Here is a 15,053-nt window from a genome sequence, read left to right on the forward strand (position 1 = left end):
GAGAACATATTTGACTTATTTTGGCTTAAAAAACAAGCTCAATATTCGTTTGTGACTAATTACAATAGATTTACTATCTAATTTTTACCAGCACCAGCTCTGAAGTAGATGATGTCACCATCCTCGACAACATAGTCTTTACCCTTTTGGTGTAACTTACCAGCAGCCTTGACAGCAGCATCATCACCAAGCTCGATCAAATCCTCGTACTTTGTCACTTGAGCAAGAATAAATGTGTCCATCAAATCATTATGGATAACACCAGCAGCTTGAGGAGCCTTGGTACCTTGTCTAATAGTCCATTCCCTGACCTCATCAGCACCACAGGTGAAGAAAGAAATAAGGTTAAGTGCCTTTCTCATAGTAGTAACAATCTTGGGCAAGGCAGATTGGGTGCCCAAATTCTTGAGCTCTTCCTCACGCTCCTCGTCAGTCTCCATCTGAGACAATCTCTCCTCAAGAGAAACAGAGATAGGAATAATGATATCGCCAGGAGAATTGTTATCAATCCATTCCTTGATAGCAGGCAAGAACTTGTTCTTTTTACGAATATAATCACGCTCAGACAAGTTAACCAAGTAAATGGCAGGCTTGGCTGTTAAGAGAAGCATGCTGTTGATGATCTCGACTTCCTTAGTAGTCCAAGTACCGTTGGCAATTCTCTTACCATCTTCAAGGTACTTAATGATCTTGTCAACAGTCTCCAACTCCATCTTCTTGGCCTTGACTTCAAGAGATTGACCACCACGCTTGGTGACCTTCTCAACAGTTTCGCGGTGTCTTTGAGCGAACTCGATATCCTTCAAACGCAACTCATCAAGAATAATTTGCAAATCACGAGTGGGGTTGACATCTCCCTCAATGTGGATAATTTCGGCATCATCAAAACATCTGACAACTTGGTAAATAGCATCGACAGCACGAATGTTGGACAAGAAAGCGTTACCAAGACCCTCACCCTTAGAAGCACCCTTGGTCAAACCGGCAATATCGAAAACGGTGATATGGGCAGGAACCTCAGAGGCTGGCTTGTACTTTTGGCACAAAGCGTCGAAACGGGGAGAAGGAACAATGACACGAGCTTCTTCAGGTTCGATGGTAGCGAATGGGTAGTTGGCGGGGTTACCAAGAGGACATCTGGTGACAGATTGGAAGAAAGTGGATTTACCGACCTGAGTTTGTTAGCGCCAAGTTGGTCAAACTGCGAAAATTTTGCTCCTATATATACTGTCTTCAATAGGTCCAGAAAAAAATGTTTATATCTTAATACTTACGTTGGCAAGACCAACAATACCACTCTATTCATATGTTAGTTACTCTATTTTCAATTAATGGATGATCTGGGTTTACTCACCTTTAAGTTGTTACCGGGACGACCCAACAGGATCTTTTCTTCCTTGACGACCTTCTTAGGAGGCATTTTGTATTAATATTCTTTTAATCTCTTGGACAGGTTTACAGAACCAATTGATCTGTTCTTGTTTTCAATCTGTTTGAATTCGTCAACATGAAAAACCAGGCTGAAAATCGACGATCCCAATGCTTACAGCCAGCCGTACACGCCGCACTCAACTCGAAGAGTGTACCTGGGGTCATAAAAAACACATTATATAATGGAATATATATAAGTTTAATATTGAGGATAAAGAGTAGAAGGATTCGTTTAAAGATCTGATTTTATTTTGATTTATTTTCTTTTTTGCACAGGTTTTTAGATTATTATCTTCTCAACTTCCTTAGGAAGCGTTACATTCTCTTTTACAAGTTCTTATCTAAAAAAAAGATCACACCATCCAATATGAATATTTCTGTCTGAAGCTGGTTTAGCTACTTCTTCTAATGTGGCATATGGTCTGCCGTCAATGGCAAATCTAACCCAGCAACTTTGGTATTTAGTAACTTCCCCTGAGAATCTTGAAAAAAGTACTGCATGTTACTGCAGTGACCTGCATAGAAGACCGAGTATTGAACTACATCGGACTATATCGATACAGTCGTATATAACCAGAAACCACAACCTGCCAATCAAACATTTTCTCCGCTTGGCAGCGAAATCAGTCTAGTAGATTGCTGCCTTGGATATACGGCCAAAATATATGAACCTATGCTATGCAATTATACTACTAGATACATGATCTGGCAGTAGCGTATCGGTGATCAGGGGTGATCAAAGTGAAAGAAAGAGTCTGAATTAAATTACGAATTATGCACAAATATTAACAAGCACAGCTAGATTCGCCCTGTTGGTTAGCGTTGTTGTTATCTATGCTGACGTCGATAAGCTCGCTCTCCTCATGACGGGTCGTTTCAAGTCCTGGCAACTCCATCGCTACTTTTTTGAATAGGTTTTTAACGTTATGACCAGCCTTTGCACTAGTCTCTATAAATATAACGCCCATTTCCTTTGCTTTGGCCTCACCATCTTCAACTGAAACTTCCCGTTTGTCACCCAGATCGGTCTTATTTCCCACCAATACTATAATTACTTGATTACCACGCTCTGCCTTGACATCATCAACCCATTTACTGGCATCTAAGAAAGACTGGCGATCTAAACTGGTTAGCATTTTTTGTTTTGATGTCTTATATATGATCATTGACTGAAACTTACTTGTAATATCATAGACAACCACTGCCACGTTGGAGTCTCTGATGTACGATGGGATTAGCGTTCTGAATCGTTCTTGACCAGCAGTATCCCACAGCTGGAGTCTTATAGTGCGGTCTGGCAGGTACATTGTCTAGTCATTGTTAGTTACTGTTCTTTAAAACCAAAACATATGAGTCAAGCAGCACATGTGAGAAAAGTCGTGTCATTGAAACTTCAGATCAGAGAAGTGTCAAACAGTTCCGAGTTGATTTATTTCACCTACCTTGGACATGAAATCAATACCAATAGTTGCCTTGTATTGGGCATCGAATGAGTCGTACATAAATCGTGACAAAAGTGAGGTCTTACCAACTAATAAATGGGTTAGAATCGATAGCCGAATTTCTCAAGAGGAGCCGGGCGTATCCCCATAAAACCACTTACCACTCTGTTCGCCAAGAAATACAAGCCTAAAATGTTAGTAATCATTATACCTGAGAGAATCCATGCTCTAGCATAACCACCCTATTACTTACTTGTACTTCTCAACAACGTCTGTCCTCTCAGCCATTATGGATAGTGACTCTGTATGTTAATGTTAAGTAAATCAAACCAGAATGACACAGTGAAACAGCGGTTAATTCGGAGTAGATGTGAAATAATCCTCTTCGATTCTATCAATATTACAGCTGAGATCCAGGTACTGGGTATTCACAAAAAGTGACGAGGTATTCCTAACAAATAATACAAGTGCAAGTGCCAGAGCCGTAACTGCTTAAATGCTATGGTTGTCTTCAGCAAATGGACTGTGTGTTTATTTTGAGAATATGGTTAAGGGTTCAAACTGGGGGAGAATCCTGGAGTTGGGAGAAGTGGAAGTGAGGTGTGAAGTGCATTTATCAACCTGTGGAACCAGCTGACCCACTTAATATAGTTAGTTTGACTAGGGTAGTATTGGTTTCAAGGTAAGTTTTGAGCTCTGTATTCTACTATGCTGTAGTTCAGGAGTATCGTATCTGTGATATATGCTCATACTGATATTCGGATGTCGGTCAACTATGTAAATCCTCCGTCATTAACTGCGGCCTTGGGCATATTTTATCTCTGAATTGAGATTTCACTCAGTTCATATTAAAGAATATAGCTGATATTAGTGGTAGTATGTTCTCACATGATGCTGTTATAATTTCAAAAACAAATATGCAATGTTGAACTTCAACGTGGACTTGCAAGTATTATTTGACCCCTGTATATACTGTGTAGGTCTCAAATTATGAAAAGCACTGTCAATTCATTCAAAATCAAATTTTAGTACCCTTCTATGTAGATAGTCTATTCTTATCTTGTTTGAGAGTTGGGAAACAGAGGCTCGGAAGAATTGTTGAAATCAACTGTTACATCTACCTTGCATGGATCTACAGGAACACCTAGAGTCAATGCAGGGTCCCGTGAAACTAAGTAAATTGATATTGCCGTAGCAACATCAACCCTTGTGCCAAAATGTATTGTATTACCTACCTTTTTCCCAAATATGGTTGGTAGCGAGTTTACTCTTTCAATATCATGCCGGAGGACAGAAGTAAAGTCGAAGAATTTGAGCAACAGTTCGAAAATGAACTGAGTCGGCTCTTATCAGCACAATTTGTAAAGGAACTGGAAAGACTTAAAATACTTTATGAGCTAGGAGAGAATCCATTTCCTTTCACCCTTGAAGTCCCTAAAGTAATAGTAAAAACCAATCCGCGACAACTAGCCAAGGGTATAGTGAATATACTACCTCACCGCACAGTTGTGGCAGTTCACGTCTGTCACGACGGAAACAATTTAGCTTCAATTACATGTTCACTTCACAAGCGCAAGACATCAATATTTCGTTTGCCGCTCACCATCAACAGGTCACCTTTGCTAATGCCCAAACCATTTGCAGAAGTTTCAGCTAAGATCAATTCTATGAAGAACCTTGAAATTACGAGCCGCAATTCTACTCTGGGGTATAAAGTAGGCCCATTTGCTATCAGTCTTATATGTCTTGATATAGAACCAGTTTTCATACACGCTCTAGATATTTGGTCTAAGGTGTTTGGAAACACAATTTCGGCACTCCCGTCTCCTCTCCTAACAACACCCACCCAAAAGCACCCCGGCCAAACATCAGCAGCTCATGCACTAGAAGCTCTTTTTGAAGCGCCGACCTCGTCTCATTCACCCCCAGAAATTAGCAGATATCAAGCCGACACTGACTGGGAACAATATATGTCCCAACGAGCTGAATCAATCTCTGGATCTCTACTGGAAACAGTGCTACGACCATCACAATCATCCACACCAAGTCCAGGAGAACAAATGCGTTCGGCCGCCTATAGGTGTCCACACTGTAGAAAACCCATGACTGTAACTCTAAAAATCTTTAGTTCACATGAAAACTAATTCTAAAGTCCTAATAAAACGCGAGTTGCAATATTATTACCTCTAGAAGAGTTTCTCTTATAATGTGAAAATTTGAGGGATAACTGTAGTTCAGTTGTAGAAATGCATGTATGCAAGTTATCCCATTAGGGATTTTTCAGGGGTGAGGACCCTGCTAATCAGAGCGCTAGTTCCTGGCGCATATTGCAGTTTAAACAGCGATACCGTGATCCTCTATTATAGCGGATATGCCATTAAAAAATTAATAATAAAATAAATAGCAATAAAATCCGAAGACAATCTCGACTTTGTGACATTGTCTATTACTATAGACTAGGAAAAGAACAATGAAAGTTTACCTCTGAAATCTATAAGCTGCAGCTTGGCCAGGCAACCCCAGCTGTCAGCTCATCATGCAAGAGCTTATATTATATTATCTAAACACAATTTCTCATGGAATGACCTGACCATTACAACATCCACACTCTGCCACACTTCCACACACAGCCAGGCCCGTAGACGCCCGACTCGAGCACAGCGAGAGGAGCCACGGGGTCTGGGGCGGAGCCCCAGCCGCCGGAGGCAAAATGAACCCACCCCTTCAAGCCACCCACAGATTTAAAAAATCCGGTAAAGGAATAAGACCGTTTGAGTTTGTACCGCTGTGTAACATGTAACGCATTTGAGACAGAAGGTTATTAGAGTTATCAGTCGCATGTTCCAGGTTCACCAGCACACAGGACAGGCGGGTTTGGCAAGCGCGTGTGCATTATACGCGGCTATAGATGAAATTAAACACCATCGCCAGTAAGTTTCTCAAGTTGATAGATAAGTGATTTGGCTCGAGATCTCAAATACGCTCTAACAGAGGTTGGAGTCGACTCATACGACTGATAATTTGCGGTGAGGAACGATTCTGGAAAGGCAGATTTCCGTAGACCAGTGAAATTTGACTGGTTGATATCGGGGTTCAAGAGATCATAAGTTGATCAGTCTTGACCACTCTGACGAGTACCAGAACAAGACAATTTCACAGACATTCAATAGAGTCAGTTGGTTTTTTGGATAACAGTGGACATTGAGACACTATGAGACTGCCGCCAGTGTCGAAGTTTTCGGTGATATCGTTACTGATTCTATCTACTACAGTTGCATTTTACAGATACTACACGTACTTCCTGATAGTGTCGCATGTCAACGGACTGAAAAAGGAGTCCAATTATTCACAGGAAGAAATAGACAGTGGTAAGGCATTTCCTAATGAACCGTCTTTAAGGATACCTCGTCCAGATGATATTTATGTCCCATTACTGACGTTGGTTCCTCCCAGTGGCACCGGATGGTCTCTTTCTACAAAGGCGAGCGAGGGCTCGAAAGAGGGTTCAAATGAGGGAGGTGATGGACAAACGGAGACAGCAGTGCTCGAAACCAATGGCGTTATATTCTACCCATGGGTGCTGATAACGAGTTCGTTAGTAGAAACGAATCTTGTTTCATGTCTGCTGGCTACCGTGACGTTAATCTACGGAGGTAGATACTGTGAAAATATTTGGGGGTCTACCGAGCTGGCAAGGTTTTTGATTATCATGACAGCAGTGCCCAACCTGATAGCATATGTGTTTTTGTCGGTGATGCACTGGCTGGTATATCGCAACCGGTCGGTTGAAGACGACCCTTCACTAGACTCGTTTAAAGAGACTGTCTGTGGAACCACAGCGGTAGTAGCAGCATTTCTGGTGGCATTTAAACAGCTGGTTCCTGAGCATATGATAGTTATGTTCAAAGGACGGATCCGACTGCGAGTCAAACGACTACCGTTTCTGTTTGTCACGTCAAATACACTGGCAGGAATTCTTGGTTACGATCTGTTTGCATACATGGCATGGATCGGGTTTTTAACAAGCTGGATATATCTACGATTCATCCGAATCAGCTATGCCGACCCATTACTGCCATTTTCACTTGGATCAATGTCACCAGCAGCAGCATCTTCACCATCTGCGTCGTCTCCCTCTAACCAAGGTACCTCATTTTTCTCGAATCCACCATCTACAGCAGCAGGAATTAAAGTCCGTGGTGATGCTAGCGACTCATTTGCAATGGCCACATTTTTTCCTGAACCATTCTCACTCATTGTCGAGGCCATCTCCGACCACATGTTCCGAGCACTAGTCAACCTCCGCATATTGAAACCATTCACACCCGAAGAAGTCGACAACGCCAATGCCCGAGCACTAGCTCGACTGGTTCCTGGCGGTATCAGTGCTCCAAGTTCACGGACCTTTCACCGAGCATACCAACACCAATCACCACCCAACCTCACCCACTCATCGCTGCCACGACACTACGACAACAAATTCCCTCGTAGCTCAACACGAGCCGAGGCCGAACGAAGACGGTCTCTCGCACTACGAGCTCTCGGCCAAGACCCACTAGGACCACCAGCATCCTCCTCTTCCTCCTCCTCTACAGTCCCAGTACAACCTCCGGCCCCGCTATCTGCCCCGAACCCGGCCGTTCTCCCTGCTCCAAGAGCTGGAAAAGATTAAAAATTTTAGACCCAATATTTAACATTTGCTTTGGCCACATGCCTCCGGCGGCTGGGGCTCCGCCCCAGACCCTGGTGGCTCCTGCTTCGCAGGAGAGGGCCACATGGGATCGTGGACTTGAAAGCTTGGAATGATTGAAGTTTTAGAATAAATATTTAACGTGTGGTTTGGCCACATGCCTCCGGCGACTGGGGCTCCGCCCCAGACCCTGGTTGCTCCTGCTTCGCAGGAGAGCGACGGCGGAATGGGCTGAGTGATTTCAGGGGGTCGGACCCTGAAGATAAGATAAGATGTTCCCTAACCCACAGAGTGTCATGTTGGAAGAGTGGAGCGAGAAACGGGAAAGTGAGAAGAAACTTCCAGAATGAAAGTGCTGTATTTCGGCCCATTAAAGGACGCCACACGGGTGGCAGAAGACTCTTTTGAAGTGGGGGACGAAGGTGCCCCCCTGAAAGAGATCATTGGCCGGGTCCAGGAGAAATACGGGTCTAACGAGGCGGTAGCACGGGTGTTGGAGTCGTGTGCTGTGTGTGTGAATCTGGTGTACGTCGACGAGACCGATGGCGAGTTCCAACTGAAAAACGGCGACGAACTAGCTCTCATTCCACCTGTCTCCTCAGGCTGAGCCCCCAAACCCCCAAACACCCCCAAGCCCCCATATCACCCCCAGACCCCCTATACCCACAGCACCCCCAGCCCCTTAGACCCCCCAAACCCCCAAACCCCCAATCACCACTCGTAAACCCGTGAACCCCATAAAAGGAACCGACCGTTTCCAACCCACAACACCCCTGTCCACGAACAGCCGGGACCCCACGCCCGACTCGAGCGAAGCGAGAGGAGCAACCAGGGTCTGGGGCGGAGCCCCAGCCGCCGGAGGCAAAACCGGTAGCACGGGCCCATTAGCCAGTATTAACCAGATAATATTACACGATTATTAATAAAAACAAGAAAAGCAAGTAAGCACTGGCGAGCCCGTTGCGGGGTGCGAGGGGCATGCAAGCGGCCAGCAATTGAGGCTGGGTGACTAGAGTCAACCTTAAAACGGGCTGCGAATCTCGGCGGATTGGGCAGGAGATATAATAATTGGGGCTTGTAACATGCATGTATCGCCGGTCTGGAGCTTATTTAACTGGGCATGCATTGGTGCACAGAAAAACAAAGAAGCCTGAACACAAGATTAGCCCTGCAGCGAGTACTGTGGACATTTCCATCCGGCGGTGCTGACATGCTGGTGACATGCACGAATGGTGCTGCTGCTGATGCGCAACATCTGTAGATTGTCCACCACCACCACTACCACCACCACCCACCGGCGTTACTCTAGTCCTGCCACCAACTCGCGGCCCGTGCCTCTCTTTTTCCCTCGTGTTCTCTGTACGGTGTATAATATTTTTGTCTAATCAGATTGCGGTCCCCTCGTTCTAACCATCATCAACACCACTACTACTTAAACAGCATCTGAGCTCAGTACCGATTCCGCACTTTACTAACTTGTACCCCGACTTCGTGACATGAGTGTAAGTATTTTTGAAGGGGGTCACAATGCCTCCGGCGGCTGGGGCTCCGCCCCAGACCCCGCTGCTCCTCTCGCTTCGCTCGAGTCGTTTTCGTCTACAGTCTCAGCAATCTCCTGCGAAGCAGGAGCTACGGGGTCTGGGGCAGAGCCCCAGCCGCCGGAGGCACAACCCCATTCCCATTTGGATCGGGTCAGCTAACTGGTGACAGGATTTGGCGGTAGATACCAAGTACCCGGTGGAGAATTTCACCACTCCCACGAGCAGTGAACCCATTTCGCGGCTCGCTTCGCCGGCTCTGCCTAAACGACAGCCTTTTGATGAGGATGCCAGGAATTTGGAGGAACAGGAGGATGAGGAGCCTGCTGATGTAGAGCCTTTGAATACTCCTCAGGCTGCCCGGGGTAAAGGTATTGAAACTTCGGGCAGGATCATTTCTGCTGTGACGAATCTTCCATGGGAGGTCGTGGATAATGGATCGGGTGGCCCTGATGCCCTGTCTTTGCAGTCAAGGAGGGGAAACTCGGCTCTGTTCTCGTCATTGAGTTACATTCATGAGGGAACAGAGTGGGATAGTATCCTTGTTGGCTGGACTGGTGAGGTCAAGGCCGGTAACGTGGCCCCTTCTGAACCCGGTCACCCTGTCCTGCTTGAAGATAAGGACCTCCTGACTCGCGAGTTCGATGACAGCGAGAAAGAGCGTCTCAATCATCTGTATAATGAAATTGCGAACGGAAATAACCCTGGCTGTTCTGGATCAGAGAGTGAATCAAAGAATGAATCGAAGAATGGGTCCAAGACCTTGACAATGCACCCAGTGTGGCTGCCTGGTAACCAGTCCAAATGGAGAGCATATCCAGAACAGGTGGTTTGGCCCATTCTTCACTATATTCAAGACGAGAATAAGCTGGTTGCCAATGCCGATGGCAATGAGATGAAGAAATGGTGGGCTGACTATGTGGCTTTTAACGAAGCTTATAGAGACAAGATCCTGGAAATATATCAGCCAGGAGATGTCATTTGGATCCACGACTATTATTTGTTGTTGCTTCCTCAGATGATTAGAATGCGTAGACCAGATGCTTTTATTGGCACTTTTATACATGCTCCATTCCCTTCGTCTGAATACTTCCGTTGCATCCCACAAAGAAAGGAGTTGTTGGAAAGTGTTTTGGGATCGAATTTGATTGGGTTACAAGCTGCTTCTTACAAACGACACTTTATCTCGTCGTGTACTCGTTTGCTCGGAGTGGAGAGCTCTCCTAATCATATCAATGCATTTGGCATGTATGTATCAGTACAGTCATTGCCAATTGGAATTGATACCACACGGGTCGAACACGATGCATTTTCGCCTGAAATTGACGAACGGGTTCAGGCTATTCGTGATTTGTATCCTGATAAGAAGATTATTGTTGGTAGAGACCGTTTGGATAGTGTTCGTGGTGTGGTTCAGAAGCTACAAGGGTTCGAGATGTTCCTGGATATGTATCCAGAATGGAGCGACAAGGTTGTTCTGTTCCAAGTAACTTCTCCTGCATATAGTTTTACCGATGCTAAAGTCGAGAAACGGGCATCGGAACTCATTTCTCGAATCAATGCTAATCATGGCATGCTTCATTTCATGCCGGTTCATCACCATCCTCGTCATGTGGCTAGAGATGAATACTTAGCACTTCTCCGGGTGGCAGATTTGGGACTGATTACATCGGTTAGAGACGGTATGAACACTACTTTGTTGGAGTTTGTTGTTTGCCAGAAGGAGAACAAGTCGCCAGTCATCACGTCTGAATTTACTGGTACTACTGGCAGTCTTCATAACGCCATCTCGGTTAATCCATGGAACATTCGCCAAGTGGCAGAGACAATTCACGACGCATTACAGGACGATGAGGCCACTAAAGAATCACATGCTCGTCTCCAGAACAGTTTGTATGAGTATGTGACTACACATACCTGTCAAGACTGGGTCCTGAGCTTCATTTCGAGATTGATGCATAACATCTCGGAACACAAGTTCTCTCACGTCACCCCTATGTTGGACACTTCGAGACTGGTAGCAAAGTACAAAGCAGCCAAGACTCGACGACTGTTTTTGTTTGATTATGACGGTACATTGACGCCAATTGTGAATGAACCGTCGGCAGCTCTGCCGTCCAAACGACTTTATAGCATATTAGACCAGCTGACGGCCGACCCGTGCAATTCAGTGTGGGTTATTTCTGGCAGAGACCAGAAGTTTTTGGATAAATGGCTCGGTACCAACAAGAAGATCTCGTTCAGTGCTGAACATGGCTGTTTCCTCAAGGAGGCCGAAGGAACTGGAGAATGGCAGGATCTCGTAGCCAGCATCGACATGTCTTGGCAGAAAGTAGTAGCTGAAATCTTCAATAACTACACCGAACGAACTCAAGGTTCGTCTGTAGAACACAAACGGGCTGCTCTGACCTGGCATTACCGTCGAGCCGACCCTGATTTTGGAGCTCTACAAGCGCAGCATCTCCGTAACCACCTCGAGCAGTCGGTTGTGCCATACTACGACGTTGATGTCATGGCCGGCAAAGCCAATATCGAAGTACGACCCAGCCAATTCAACAAAGGCGAGATTGTCAAACGGATCATGGCCGAGTACGACGATTCCAACCATCCCCAGCTGGTGTTCTGCGTTGGCGACGACTCCACCGACGAAGACATGTTCCGGGCACTCGAAAACTACTCAGCCGAAGACGGCGTCTTCTCGGTCACGGTCGGCCCGCCCTCCAAAATGACGGTCGCCTCGTACCACCTGCTCGACCCAGCCCAGGTCCTCGACAGTCTAAGTGCATTATTCTAGCAATATATAAATATTAATATACTCGGATATCCGTGTCCGGGGCCCGCTGCCTCCGGCGGCTGGGGCTTCGCCCCAGACCCCACTGCTCCTCTCGCTTCGCTCGAGTCGGTTCCGTCTCGGTCCCCACCATCTCCTGCGAAGCAGGAGCAACCAGGGTCTGGGGCGGAGCCCCAGCCGCCGGAGGCATGTGTCTCCCCTCAATAGGCGGCCTGGATGTCGGGTGATTTGAGTCCAGGGATCCGAGACATGGTGATGCCCAGCTGGCGGAGTGCTGCTGCCATTTCGCCGAACCCGTTGAGAACACGCAGTCGCCACATGTATTCGGTGATTTCCGAGCGGTAGAAAGCTTGTTCGTCTTTGGTTGTGGCGGTTACGAAGAGGAGAGCCGCGAAGGAGCCGATAAGGGCGAAGTTGGCTGAGGCCGAGAAGTGCCAGAACGATTGCATGTGTTCGGGACGGAGACCGCGTACAAACTCCATGGCAGCCAGGAGCCGGGCTTTGCCTGCCTCGCGACACACTTCGGTCAGTTCTTGTGGCGAGTCTTTTGTTAGTGAGCGAATGATGCGTCGGTGAAGGGTGATTTCGGCTCCGAAATATGCTAGATGTAATCCGCCGTGAGCAGACAGTTGACGTGGTTTGGCGCTGTTGATTTGTAGTGACTCGGGAAGGCCGAGGTACCAGCGACGGAGCTTGATTTGGATCGGTTTGGCTACTTCCAGAATCTCTTCGGTGTCGCGAATTAGTGCCTTGGATTTGTAGGTGAAAAGGGTATCGATAATCTCGTTGACGATTTGGCTCAATGTTATCATTTCAATAAATACCTGGCCAGGCTGGTCGGTTGATAGCACTGGTGAGGTGATGGAGTCTTCGGGAATTGGTGTCTCGGCAGCTGAACTGGCTCCGCTAGTGCTATCATCACCGTCTTGTCGCGATGATTTACTGGCGAAATCATCTGGTGTTAGTTTTGCAACCAGCCAGTAGTTGTCGGAAATGTGTGATGGTTGTGCTTCAATGAGCGATAACCACTTGTCTAGAAGATATACAGCCCATGCTAGACGTTTGCGTAAACCACGCTCCCATTTGGGCACTTTCCAGTTCTGACAGTCTAGACCCAGTCCGATTCGTTCAGCACATGGGACGACCTGTGAACAGATAAGCCAGTGACGGTCATCACTGGGTTTACACTGTACCAGCAGAATACCGGCTTGCACGACGGGGATCTTGGGATGGCCACATACTTTGTGGAAACTTTCTACTGCGAGCTGATATAGTTTGGCAGTGATATCTGGCTTGGGCAGAGACGATAGATTCACGTCGTAATACCACCATTTCAAAGCCAGAATGTACACAGCAGCTAACAGGCATGGAACAAACTCTCGGTGCGTTCGCGAATATTTCTCTAGGAATACGTCTTTATCGAGTACTGGGAAGTATGGATGAACAGTTCGAAAGTAGAGATCAATTAACTGCTTTCCGTAGGGAGTAGTGAGTTTCTCTATTTCGTCGACATCTTCAACCGACTCCTGAGGTCCATCATCTGTAGATAGAATAAATACTGCTCCTGGACCAGCTCGCCGTAGTGATATATTGCCCGGTAATTCTGCTTCGTCCTTTTTATCAAAGTTCCCAGAGTCTAATAGCACATTGTCGTATACAGATGTATCTCCTACATACACAGCAGATTTAGGATACTGCAGTCCCAAAGTCTTTTTTAGGAGTGAATGTCCTCGTATACTGGCGTAGTCCTGAACTGGGTTGATATATCGTGATTGTTCAGCCGCTGGTTCGGCAGCGATTTCCGTCACTGTCGTGTTTATTTTGGCCCTTTTATTAGCATTAGATGAGTCTCCTGAGGCATTTGCCGAGTTATTATTTGATGCAGACCCGAAATTGGCGTCCTTGGCTGTACTACTAGTATTTCGTTTTCGAGACCTGGGTCCTTCAATAAACGTACATGCAATGCCATTGACTTGACAGGTTAAACAAGTGTTTGATCCATCTGCCATAATACACCCTGATTTTCGCCGCCGACATTCGTCACATGGTCTCATTTTCATAAATTTAGGATTTTTCGCTGGTGCTGTAGGCATGCCAGATCCTGTTGATGGCCCCAGAGCCTGGGTCTGGTTGGCCAGTTCAGGAGGTGATTGTTGTATTGTACCACTACTACCATCTGAAGGAGGATTATCCAGAATATAACCTCTATTGCCAGATCCATTAGCCGAGTTATTACGGACACCAGGAGGTGAATTGCCCATTCCCACGGTTATAGATCCATCTGGAGATATCATTGATCCCTCTAAAATATATGGAAATACATTTGTATTGGACAAGTATTCCTGTTTCATTCTCTGTGGAGACACCGCTGATGTATCGTTAAAGTTCGAAGACATCTGTGAAGAGTCACCAAGTGACTGTTGCTGTTGCAGCTGCCCATCTATATCCACTTTTATATCCTCATATGTATCAAGATATTCCTGCATTTCAACTATAAAAAATTGACGAGTCGACCCTGTGTAAACCGGTGGTTCAAAAATAGTCAGCAACTAAAAAAGTACCTGCAGTCTGCTGGATAAATCCGTTTCTACGCAATCAAATCGTGAAATGTCATCTAAAAATATAGAGTAGCCAAATCTGACTGTGAGTGATCCATGCAGGTCGTTACATAGATAAGAGTTGAACTCGGCCTGATAGGGTATTTTCGTCGTATCACAGCATCGACACCGATACCGGCCCTGCGGCATTCTGATTGCGACCCCCCATGCTATTAAAGGTCGCTTAACAGTTGGGATCGGCTTTTTTCAATATATGCAATATATGCAATATAGCGATACTACGCGTTTGATCCAACGCGTGTGAATATATTCAATATCCAGGTGCAGATAATTCATCTTGACCGACTCACTTTTAATCAACATAAATCACGATACTCCACCTATAATGGCCACCCAGGGAGAATCATCGAAACAGGGGGCTTTGGCTACTGCCGTTCCAAGCAGTGTTCTCGAAAACGGACTGCAATTGCCTTGGTAGGTTCTGCCTCCGGCGGCTGGGGCTCCGCCCCAGACCCCGTTGCTCCTCTCGCTTCGCTCGAGTCGTTTCGTGGGCGGTCCCTGATTAGTTTTTCTTTGGGATTGCTGGGTGATATGAGCTGTGCA

At 46.1% G+C, this 15,053-nt stretch overlaps 5 protein-coding genes across 5 annotated transcripts; 2 read left to right on the forward strand and 3 right to left on the reverse strand.

The window, feature by feature from the left end:
- Window positions 1-77: 77 nt before the first annotated feature.
- OLA1 (Ola1p) lies at window positions 78-1,306 on the reverse strand (the record flags this gene model as incomplete). The annotated part of the gene is made up of 2 exons (XM_018881624.1): window positions 78-1,172; window positions 1,286-1,306. The coding sequence occupies 2 exons, from the start codon at window positions 1,304-1,306 to the stop codon at window positions 78-80; spliced, it is 1,116 nt and encodes a 371-aa protein (XP_018734200.1).
- Window positions 1,307-2,216: 910 nt separating this feature from the next.
- On the reverse strand, window positions 2,217-2,738 carry YPT6 (Rab family GTPase YPT6; the record flags this gene model as incomplete). The annotated part of the gene is made up of 1 exon (XM_018881625.1): window positions 2,217-2,738. One exon carries the CDS (start codon window positions 2,736-2,738, stop codon window positions 2,217-2,219), a length of 522 nt encoding a protein of 173 aa, XP_018734201.1.
- A 3,346-nt stretch (window positions 2,739-6,084) lies between these two features.
- On the forward strand, window positions 6,085-7,545 carry AWJ20_4546 (uncharacterized protein; the record flags this gene model as incomplete). Its single annotated transcript, XM_018881626.1, has 1 exon — window positions 6,085-7,545. The coding sequence occupies one exon, from the start codon at window positions 6,085-6,087 to the stop codon at window positions 7,543-7,545; it is 1,461 nt and encodes a 486-aa protein (XP_018734202.1).
- A 1,514-nt stretch (window positions 7,546-9,059) lies between these two features.
- TPS2 (trehalose-phosphatase TPS2) lies at window positions 9,060-11,895 on the forward strand (the record flags this gene model as incomplete). The annotated part of the gene is made up of 2 exons (XM_018881627.1): window positions 9,060-9,254; window positions 9,376-11,895. The coding sequence occupies 2 exons, from the start codon at window positions 9,060-9,062 to the stop codon at window positions 11,893-11,895; spliced, it is 2,715 nt and encodes a 904-aa protein (XP_018734203.1).
- Window positions 11,896-12,092: 197 nt separating this feature from the next.
- On the reverse strand, window positions 12,093-14,378 carry DAL81 (Dal81p; the record flags this gene model as incomplete). Its single annotated transcript, XM_018881628.1, has 1 exon — window positions 12,093-14,378. The coding sequence occupies one exon, from the start codon at window positions 14,376-14,378 to the stop codon at window positions 12,093-12,095; it is 2,286 nt and encodes a 761-aa protein (XP_018734204.1).
- Window positions 14,379-15,053: the final 675 nt, after the last annotated feature.

This window comes from Sugiyamaella lignohabitans, chromosome C (genome assembly GCF_001640025.1).
Source record: "Sugiyamaella lignohabitans strain CBS 10342 chromosome C, complete sequence".
In the NCBI taxonomy this organism is placed as follows: domain Eukaryota; kingdom Fungi; phylum Ascomycota; class Dipodascomycetes; order Dipodascales; family Trichomonascaceae; genus Sugiyamaella; species Sugiyamaella lignohabitans.